At 51.7% G+C, this 10,843-nt stretch overlaps 1 protein-coding gene across 1 annotated transcript; it reads left to right on the top strand.

Annotated features, from left to right (window-relative positions):
- The first annotated feature begins 4,754 nt into the window (after positions 1–4,754).
- Positions 4,755–9,003, top strand: LOC144146659 (uncharacterized). Its single transcript, XM_077678590.1, has 2 exons — positions 4,755–4,814; positions 8,337–9,003. Exons 1-2 carry the CDS (start codon positions 4,755–4,757, stop codon positions 8,808–8,810), a joined length of 534 nt encoding a protein of 177 aa, XP_077534716.1. The 3' UTR covers positions 8,811–9,003.
- The last annotated feature ends 1,840 nt before the right edge of the window (positions 9,004–10,843 follow it).

The raw sequence follows: 10,843 nt of genomic DNA, 5'->3' as shown, positions 1-10,843 counted from the left end.
GAGGGAGAAGGGCACGCGTGGAGCGCCGAAGAATATCTTTCTTGATGAGTAGGGTGTCTTCCAGTGAGAGCTGTAGAAACGGGAGTGGGTACACCACTTGCTGCGGGTGAGCGGCTGAGTCGGCGAGGGCGTGCGTGGTCGTGCTCCGGCGGGTCCAGAGGACGCGAACAGGGCACGGGAATGATTGGAGTATCTGGTGCACCTCGCATGTAATGCCCAGTGTACTGTTGACGCGCCGGAGCTCTCGAGCAGCCTGAGTGGAATCGGTGTATAACACCAAGCGCGGTGGTGGGGCAGCGCCGAGCTCAGAAGCTAAAGCACACAGGCCATCTCGAATGGCAACCAGCTCCGCCAACAGAGAAGTGGCGCCTCTGTGAAATACGAGCATGTCTGGTTGATGGATGGCATAGTGGGGCAGACAAGGCTTGTGTGGAGGATGCCGTCGGCTACCCCTGCGTCCACATGCGCTTGAAGGCCCTCTGGCGAGTCAAAAGGAAGCGGTGGGTTGGCCTGCTTCTCTTGGGGGTGAATGCTTTTTATGCACCCTGGAGGCCGGTTGTCCGTAGTTTGAGGTCGCTGCCATGGAGGGGGCTCCGCTAAGCGAGGTACCAGAGGCGAAGCACGATCGTAGTAGTGTGCAAGTGCTGCCGCGGCGGGAATCGATTGAATTTTTAAACGACGAGCCGATCGACGCTGATGTACGATTTCATCCAGCGTGTTCAGTTGCGCTTCGGCTTGAAGTGTCGGTATAGAGGTCATGCGAGGGAGTCTGGTGATAACTCGCATTGCTTCTCTATTTGCAGTTTCTAAGCGATCCCAGTCGCGCAAGGTGAGGTGTTGGAACTGGGCTTGGTAAACTAGTCGAGGCTGGAAGATAGCACGCACTAGCGTACGCATGACTCGAGAGCAGGCACCACCTGACTTCTGGCCGATTCGGCGGAACAAGTGTAACATTCTGGTGGCCTTTTGTCGGGTGCAGCGGACCCATGAGGATGCCGACCCAGTTGCACTGATTTCCAGTCCCAGTATACGCATATGATCAGTGGCGGCAAGGGGTTCACCATTCAAGAACAGGGATATCGGTGTCTGCAACAGCCGTTCTCGACCACTACGATTTGTGACAGACATGTAAGTGGTTTTTTGCGGAGACAGCTTCAGGCCAATAAGCGAACACCACTGTGACGTAATGTCAACGGCAGCCTGTAGACCTGCTTCTTGACGAGACAACATGTCGTGCACCGACCACACAGTGATATCGTCCGCATAGACGAGAAAAAACGTGTCCGGTATGCTATCCAGCTGCCACGCCAAGGGTAATAGGGCCACGTTGAACAGCACAGGAGACAATACGGAGCCCTGAGGCACGCCTCGCTCCGAAACAAAGTGTCCCACGCGTTCCTTGCCTATGCGGATAGAGAACGAGCGGTTGTGAAGGAAGGATTTGACAAAATGGCATACTGCTGGTGGCAGGTGGAGTCTCTGCAGAACACTGATTATAGCTGAGTGGCTCACGTTGTCATACGCCTTTTCAACTTCCATAGCCAAGATCGTACGGATCTTACGTGACCTGCCACCTAAAAGCACCATAGATGACATATGGTCCAGGCCATCTTCTGTTCCCAGGTGAGGACGAAACCCAATCTGAGCTGGGTGATACCACCCGTATCGTTCCAGCCACCAGGAAAGGCGCGTGGCGAGCATCCGTTCCAGTAGCTTGCACAGGGTGGATGTCAGTGCGATAGGACGGAGGTTACTCAACTGGTCTGGGGGCTTCCCAGGTTTCGGGATAGGTACCACTTCGGCATGTTTCAAGGTAAGTGGAATGTCGCCGGACGCCCAGACACTGTTGAGCCAGTCCAGTAACCACTGCAGACCAAGACCGTCCATGTTCTTAAACACTTCATATGTTCCACCATCTGGGCCCGGCGCTGTGCGCAGTTTAGCCTTATCAATAGCTGCAAGGAACTCAGCCATGGTAAATGGAGCCTGTATCCCGTCAAGACCTTCCCGGCTTGGGAGCAACCCAGCCTCCGGTGGAAGAGTAGGTAGGCTGACAAATGCTGGTGGAGCTTGGTCGTACTTCGGGAAGAACTGCTTGGCCACATCTGGAGCAAATTGGCTCGGAGTGCGTCCAGAGGCAAGGCAGGCCGTGGCTGCCGGGTCTTGGGGGCGGCCACCACGCTCCATACTACGAAAAGTGCGCCATACAGACGCGCTGGTAGAAGATGGGCCTAGTGAGGCACACCAGTCCAACCACCGTCGACGGGATAGCGATTTTTCATGACGGCGCGCGGCTGCAGTGAGGCGGTGCAACGAATTCCGTAATTCCGGATTTGTGGGCTGTTTATTGGCCGCCAGTTCTGCTCTGCGTCGAGCTGCCCACAGGTTTAGAAGATGGAGGTCTGGTGCAGGCTTGTTCTCCTCTACCCAGGATGTGCGCGTGGCATCCCGAAGGGCACTACATAGCACACGCAGCGGATCCGAGGTTTCTTCACAGACGGACGTGTTCAGGCCCTCCCGAAACAAGTCCCAGTCTGTGACAAAGCACTGGCGTCTGTTTGAGCGCTTTATATCCGGAGCTAAACCGAGGCGAATGGGATAGTGGTCACTTCCCCAGCAGTCCGGTTCCCGGTCCCAAGACACTGTACGCGCTCCAAGCCACCACGAAAGGTCGGGGGAGTATGGAGGGCTCCGCGGATGCTCCTGTCGACGGGTTGGGGTGTCCACAGGATTGAGGAGAGCGAAATGCGCATCCGTGAACGCGTCCAACACTATCGTTCCTCGGGCACTAGAGTACGGATATCCCCATGTGGGATGCGGTGCATTGAAATCTCCGCCGACCAGCACAGCGCACCCTGGGTGCGCGCGGAGGAGATGCTGAATCCACCCTAGTCGCAACGCTGGAGAACTCCCGCTGTGCGGGCGCACGTAGCAGGACACTAGTATTACCTTTGTTTGAGGAAGGCTCACTAACACGGCCACTACTTCCTGCCAGTCATTGCACCACGGTTCTAGGTTAACCTGAGTCTGCGGGTAACAGTTGGCGACATAGACTGCGGCTTTGCCGGGTGAGTCAGACACAGCACTGCACCGACGATCCAAAATACTCGGTGAAGCATAGGCGTTCAATCCAGGCAAATTAGGAAGTGAATTAGTTTCTTGTAGGAGCAAGGCCCAGGCAGGGAGTCTTCCGATAAGTATACGGTAGCGAAGCTCCCCCACCTTGCTTGCCAGTCCTCTGCAGTTCCACTGCAGCACAAACTTGTAGTCCCTCGGAATCATTGCATCGATGGAAGGTGTGCCAGCAAAACCGATGACAGATGTTGCAGTTGCTGCGCCACGAAATTGAGGAGTTCCATCGGAGATAGCATGGCAGATGGCGGTGGCGCAAGTGAGGCAGGCGTAGCAGCAGCAAAAGAGCGATTATCAGCGGTCGCTGACCGTTCAGACAAGCGGGTGAGCAAAGTTCTCCGCTGGCGAAGACGTCGTACTTCCTCCTGAAGCGTACTGAGACGCTTTTCGACTTCTGCCAGCTCCCCAGAAGCTTGCATTGCTGGCTCATGCAGGTGTTCCTTTCGATTCCGGCGTGTCTTGCCCCGCTTGAGTGCTTCCTTATACGTAAGGGTGTCCTCGGGCTCAGTCTCCAGGCTTAACGGAGGGAACACCTCCTCATCGGTGGGTGTCAAAACCGCGTATCGGTTAGACGTCGCAACCCCACCATCGGACGCGTCTTGCTGTCTCGATTTGCGGTGGCGAGTATTCTGGCGACGAGCAGCTTCATTAGCCTTGCGCTTAACGGGGCACTCCTTGGACGTAACATCGTGGTCGTCCTTTTTGCATATGCCACATTTATATTTAACAGCTTCTTGCGAGTTTTCCGTTTCTTGTTCAGGCTGCGGGCATGAGGAACGCATATGGCCGGGCCGAAAACACCGGTAGCAATAGACCACGCCTGACTTGTACGGGCGGAATCGCAGGATACCACCATAATATGTGATGCGAGCTGGGGCAGAAACCGGGCCCTGAAGGGTGACTAGGCATGTTCGGCCGCGACCCATGTATCGGGCTTGCAAGATCTTGTGGGACGTACATGTGAGCGTAGCCGCAAGGGTTTCCGGTGACTCGTCGGGGTCGACGCCGAAGACGACATACCTGCGAAGGTCGGAGCCCGAAATCAGGTACGCTTGAACCCCCACTGCAGTACCAGCGGGCAGGGGGATCTCTTTCAGGCCGCAAAGACGGTCAACATCTGCTAGCGAACGCACCCACACGGAGATGGTGTTGGTGGGACGGTGAATGGCGAAACCTTGGAACCCGTTGGTTTGGAGGCAGGAGTCCAGGGTGGCTTGAAGGACCCTGTTGGGCAGAGTCGTCACGTTGAAGCACTCCCGTGGTTTAATCGCCACTTTGTACAGCGGCGATACCCCGGGCGCCACCGCAGGCACTGCAGATGCACTGTCACGTTTACGCACAAATGTGTCCTGAGTCGACGTAGCAGGCACTCCCAATGGTTGCTCACATGCTCGCCTCTTAGAGCCACTCGGACCACCATTACCCGTTACGGGAGTTGGTTGTTCCTCCATCGGATCCGGCGCAGCAAGATGTCGAACGGCGGTAGTTTCAGTCTCCATGCTGTCGCGCTGCAGAGTCGCGTCCATGCAGAGTGAGCGTAGCCCTGGTGTTGCCATAGCAACCGCTGCGCGCCTAGCTCTGGGGCCGGCGGTGCCGGCGGACGCTAGGCCTACTCGGCGACGATGAGGCAACGCTGGCCCGAGGGCCGCATCAGCGCCTCGGGCGTCGTCACTGACCGGTCGGTGAGGGGCCTGGGGTCTTTGGAGAGGATCACAGCAATCTGGGCAGCAGTTCCAAGGCTGATACACGTAAAATCACCAAAACCGAAGGAGCGAAGAGCGACGACGTGTCACACCCTTGGCTTGGCTTGGCTCACCGTGCGCTGGCCATCTGAATATCTTCCCCTTGCATGTTTGTCCCAATTGAATTTGGCGCTGCATTGCCCCCCCCCCCGCTCGACTTTTAAGTCCTCATCAAAATGGAGTCTCCCAGTGCATGTCTACAGCGTGCCGCCATGTTTTTAGTACCGCCCCAAAAAACCTGGGGTTTGTCCGGCGCTGCGAGCGAATATCGCGTCCCATGCAAGGTATAGGAAGTTCCACTCCCCTGCCTTGCCCGATTACGTCACCCAAATTAAGGGAATCGCACGAACCGCATTTTTAAAACATCCTGAAAACTGTACCACAAGGTCAGGAGGACGTGGCAAAGCTCGTCGTTGCCCGAGTTTCGCTCAACGTCGGGTCTTCTGGAATAGCACCCCTGATTTCAAGCACCTCCCTTACGCCGCATTTCGCTATTCTAATCTCGTTCGCCTGAGTTAAGTTGTGCATAATTACAGTTTCATATGGATTCATAGCAATAACTTCACCAATTATGCATAATTGTGCAACTAGAGCGTGTTACACCGCTGGTGAGATTTCGTAATTTCTTTGTTTTGGGTGCGACTTGTTTTCTCAGGCGTTCTTTTATTTGTCTTCTTCATACGATGGCTGTATATGAGAGAGACATTCTTCACTTCAAACACTAATTTTAATTAATTTCCCATTCCCCTTCTTTTCAATTTTGTGTCGAGTCGGTTTTCTGAAAATTTCGTTCAACGAATTAAATTTATATACACAATTAAAACGATTTTATTGATTGTGGGGTTTAACGCGCCGACGCAACGCAGGCGATGAGGCGCGCCGTAGTGGAGGGCTCCGGGTTAATTTTGACCTCCTGAGGATCTTTAACGTACGCCGAAATCTCGTGCACATGGGCGTTTTTGCTTTTTGCCTCCATCAGAAAATTACAACAATTTGGTTCTGTAACATCGACCAAAGGTATTTTTGTGCAATGCAGGCTCCTACACTGTTGGTGCTATGGGTAACTGCCAAAGAATCCATACGCAATAAAAGAGCGCCTGACGATCATATCTTACGAGACCCTTCCACGGCTTCAGCGCATGCCGCACGCTGCCAAGAACAGTTCCGGTGACTGATCCTGTCACGTAAGGTGCCTCCAGGTGCTACTTCTCAGAGAGGTTTTGAGAGGAGGCTGAGACAAATGGATCAACGTAGGTGAACATGTAAGGTTTTGAGGTACCTATACATGAAAAGCGCGGTACACGCAGTGGCTAAAGAAGACTAGAAGGCCAACGATTGAGTACGGGAAGAACAGTGGGGAATCAAAAATAGCCAAGAGGCAAGGCAGATAAAAGGAGAGAAAATGGAAAGAAAAAATGGAAGCTAAAACATCGTTATAGATGTACAAGGCTGAGAAATTGGATATCAGAAAGGACATTTTCTACGATAATTGCAAGGGCAGTGCTTTGGTTTTTGAGGCGAGAGCAGGTTGCTCGTGAACTGAGAGCTTTCTGTGGAAGTATAAACACAATGATGGGGCATGCCTGGTCTGCGGAAAAAACAAACAGCAACTAGGCGGCACATACTGTTAGAATGCGAGGGTATCCATCCAAATCTACATGAGAAAAATATTCGGCTTCCAGAAGGCCTAGCATTTAAGGGTAGCACAGAGGGACTGAACTTCAAGGCTGTCGAGGCGACGACAAGATTAGAATGCTGGTGGAGAAAAAGCGGAGAGGGGAATATTGCCTAGGGCAGCTACCACCTGTAAGAGGAAAAATAGCTATTTTTTGCCTTATGCGTTTTTTTTTGTTTGCCTCCCCTGAGAGCAGCGCTAGTATTAAACGAAGAGTATATCAATTCGAGTTTCATGGCAATTCGGGCAGCTTTGCGTATCTCGAAAATTCGTTTATCTCGAAATATTTTCTGGTGTTTGCTACTTCGAATTATAGAGGTATTACTGTATTCAGTTCGTGAGAACACTGTGCTTTCCTTCAATATAAAACATATACTTTCCCCTCTTTTAAATTTTCGCAAAGAAGAGGCCTTGGCAACGGCCGCTCACACTGTAGATTTCCTTCCGCTTTCGTTGGCCGCAAGGAACCCCGGAAAAGCAACTTATGCCCCGTGAGGAAGCGTGCCGCATCGTGTAGAATTATTGCTGCCCGCTACAGTGTAGATAAGCATCCAATCGCGGTACGTGACTAAGACCCAGTTCCAAGTTCCCCACATCTCTGCCTTACCTTCTCTGCAGCGATTCACTAAGGTATATAAGCCGCAAAAGTCTCTGGTGCAAACACACTTCAGTAGCAGTCGCCGTTCAACGAAGCATCCGAAATGAACGCCCTGGTAAGCGTGCAACTAAACTAGGAGCCCTTTCCACTTCCGCTAATTGTTGTTTGCTTTTAAAGCTGCAAATAATGTGCCCGTATTAAGTTCCAGCAAGACAAAAACTCTTCATGCAGTCCCGTAGAGTGTTCGGAGACTAAACTGTAGTGCCTTTGTGATTGGCTCTGGCATTTCTATATTTCTGACAAGCAGATTTTTCTTATATTAGTGCTCTGTTTATCTGGAATATAGATTTCCGAAATTTTATAATCGGGCCTCAATTCTCAGCCTGCGTAAAATAAATAATTTTGCTCGTCTTTCCCCTTTCCGGCAGAAAATATTGCGAACAAAGCACGTCGGGAGAAATCGCATAGGAGATGCACGGGGATTCATTTGGGGCCCGTGAGGACTAGGAAGGAACACGGGTCACACATACAGCCGCAGCGGCGGAGCTGTATTGTGACTCTTTCCGTCACTTCTCACCTCTCGTTCGCGTGAACAGCCCGTCTTGGCAGAATGGATGCATGATATACACTGGCCGTAAATCGTCTCTCGAATTTGGAACCCACCCGTCAGGGAGCCATAACCGCTTTGCCATAACCGATCCCGCATATACGTAGTGGTGCGTGTACGAAGCCAGAGTGCCCTGAGTCACGCTACGCCAGTCTCTACGCGTACAAGACGAACCGGTTCTACTTACAAGTGCGTCTCTGCCTTCAGGGTTTCTAAAACGCTCAGTGTACTGCCGCATTGCAACGCCACCCCACCCCCCCTCTTGTTTTCACTGGTGACATGGCATGAAAAAAGTGCCACATTTTCCAAACTGTATGCACTCGTACCGTTGCTCTCGCCAGGAATGCCGCTAAGCGCGGTCAACACTTCGTTGCCGTAGAAGCAAAGGAACGTCTCGTATTACCGAAAGCTGTGGCCTCGTGAAATATTGATGTTTGTCCTATATCTTGTTCTTTCATAAAGCTTTGTTGAATAAAAGAACTGCAGTGCTCAGTGCTAATTGTAGTTATGATTTGATATAATCGATATTTGCACTGCCTTAACACATTTCGGTGTTTTGTTTTCTTTTGTCTGTTTCGTGAGATCTCCGGACTTGTACTCTGCGCCTGCTTGGCCGCAGCCCTGGCAGGCGTTATTGTGGGTGGCTACGGTGGCGGCTTCGGGGGTGGCTACGGAGGAGGCTATGGTGGCGGCTATGGTGGAGGCTATGGTGGAGGCTTCGGTGGAGGCCTCGGCGTCGGTGGTGTCGGTGTCGGAGGCGGATACGGAGGAGGCTATGGTGGAGGCTTCGGTGGAGGCCTCCGCGTCGGTGGCGTCGGCGTCGGAGGCAGCGTCGCCCTTATTAGCGGAGGACCTGGCTACGGCAAAGTGGTGGCCGGACCTGCATTTCTGGTCAAGACTCTGCACCAAGTGAACAAGCTTCATGGTGGAGGCGCAATTGTGGCCCACTCAGGCCTCGGGGGAGGATACGGCGGCGGCTACGGCGGCGGATATGGCGGCGGCTACGGTGCTGGCTATGGGGGTGGCTACGGTCTCGGCTACGGCATTAAGGGCTGAATATAAGCCAGCGATGTAGAACTTCGAAGAACAGAGACCACCCCGCAACTCCTTCACCAGAAGTCAGGCGCTATGTTCTTACCACCGAATGTAACTCCAGGTGTTCTATCCACAAACCAGTCGGCGTGGAAGTGGCGCAGTTATGTCCGAACTTCAGCGCTAGTCATGGATGCAATAACATTTCGAGAGAGAACTTCGGTCGCAACTACATACACATTATGCCTTTTCGTTACGCCTGTCTCGCGCTAGATAAATGCTCGAAAGGCGTTTAAGACGTTTTTCCTCGTCCTATTGTGCGGCCTAGTGAGTTCAAATACACTGGGAATCTTTCACCGCGCTCCAGGCCAGCTGATTTAGAACATTCCTATACTGGGTGCAACGCTAGCATTCTTTTGCAGTTGGTGTGAAATGTGTGCTTGTTTGCTTGAAGAATAAAACCTTGTTAATGTTTATTTGCACGTTTATGGTCTCAATAACAGTACGTCTTACATAGGATAACAGAAAATCTGTTTTAAGTGAAATGTCACAACACGTTTCCGAAGAATTCTAAATGACGAACCACGAACTTTTGTAATGTTATATTAAAAAGGTGAGGGAACAGTTGGCTTGCAAACTGAAACGATCAATTCCGCGCACATCGTTGATACAATTAGCGAGGTTATTCACCGTACGGGAGAATTTACTTGAACAGAAAATGCGCAAGCTGATACATCATGACAAAGTTTGGAATCAGTTAAATTTGACCGCTGTTAACTTTCTTGTACTCAGCTGTGGTGCCACATGACCACTAGACAAACATTTTATTTCAGCTGTCTTAAAAAATGTTCGTAGAGGTGACTTAAACGTATTCAAAGTGCCTATGAAAAGGACGCACATGCAATGAATTACGTTTATTTAGGGTTAAGTGTAAAGCGCATCTCCAGTTGTGGGCTACTTAAGTGCCAATCACGAAGCAAGAACAAGACAGGAGAGGAAATGCCGCTTCAAAACGACGCCTTATAACGTAACAAGCGCTTGACCTAGGATAAGCTGGTGGAATCTCACGGGGGAAGGCACTGCGCGGCCGCCGCGATCGGCATTTCCCTGAGCATTTCACCGTAATGAATTGTGAGCCCATCAGAAGCCGCTAAGGACCTAAGGTCTCCTTCGCCTTCGCTGCTACAAAGCTTTATATTGCGCGTTGGTTTTCATTGTGACATTTGAGAGTTTTAGCTGACCGCTTTTCACGGTCCGCCCCGCTTTCGACGGCGCGCTCAGTCTAACCGGAGCGTCGACAGAAGAAAGGATTTTAGCTTTGCGATAATCGTACCTCCCTGGACGGGGAACCATTCGCATCACTGGTCGTGCCCTGTGCATGTGAAAACCAAAACTTGTTTGCAGACCGATACAAATTTACATTCTGTGTCGGTCATAACGATGCCTGATAACGCAACAAGCGTTTGGCCAAGGATAAGCTGGTAGAGTCTTTCATCATGACAAAATTTCTAACTTTTTTGTGCTCAGCCGTGGTGCCTCATGACCCATGTGTTACCATGTGTTCTGTTAGAGTGAATGTATGTCTACCTATGTATGCCTCGCTCCGGCGACGAATCAGGCGTGGACATATCGGCGGTTCAGAAATAGCGAAACACGGCTTCTGATCGGCACATAGGGGGAGTTGTTTGTCGCCCCTCCCGTCCCAGGAGTCGACCACGTATGGTCCCGTGGTTGGTAACGTAGCCTTTATTTGCCTTATTTAGAGATCCGTTCTTTGGATCGGCCACCACACTAATACCCTAGTTACAATGGCGGAAGTAACTGCAGATCAGTTTAACCGCGGTTAATAAGCTTTAACGGCGGATATCACAAACTGCGGTTTAGGCTGTTACACGCGAAATTCGAAATGTGGTGACCACGGACGGTCACATTGTTGTGAGCGTAACAAAAATAAAAATTACGCCCACCTCCCCTCGCTGGAACCCTGGTGTGATGCGACACTGAGGGGGGTTCAAGTGCAATCGGAGAGCTACCGTCGACCGAAAGGCCGCTGGAGA

The sequence above is a fragment of the Haemaphysalis longicornis genome, unplaced genomic scaffold (genome assembly GCF_048455015.1).
Source record: "Haemaphysalis longicornis isolate Haplotype H1 unplaced genomic scaffold, Haemaphysalis longicornis Haplotype H1 scaffold_7, whole genome shotgun sequence".
Classification (NCBI taxonomy): domain Eukaryota; kingdom Metazoa; phylum Arthropoda; class Arachnida; order Ixodida; family Ixodidae; genus Haemaphysalis; species Haemaphysalis longicornis.
This window is presented reverse-complemented; position numbering and strand designations above follow the sequence as displayed.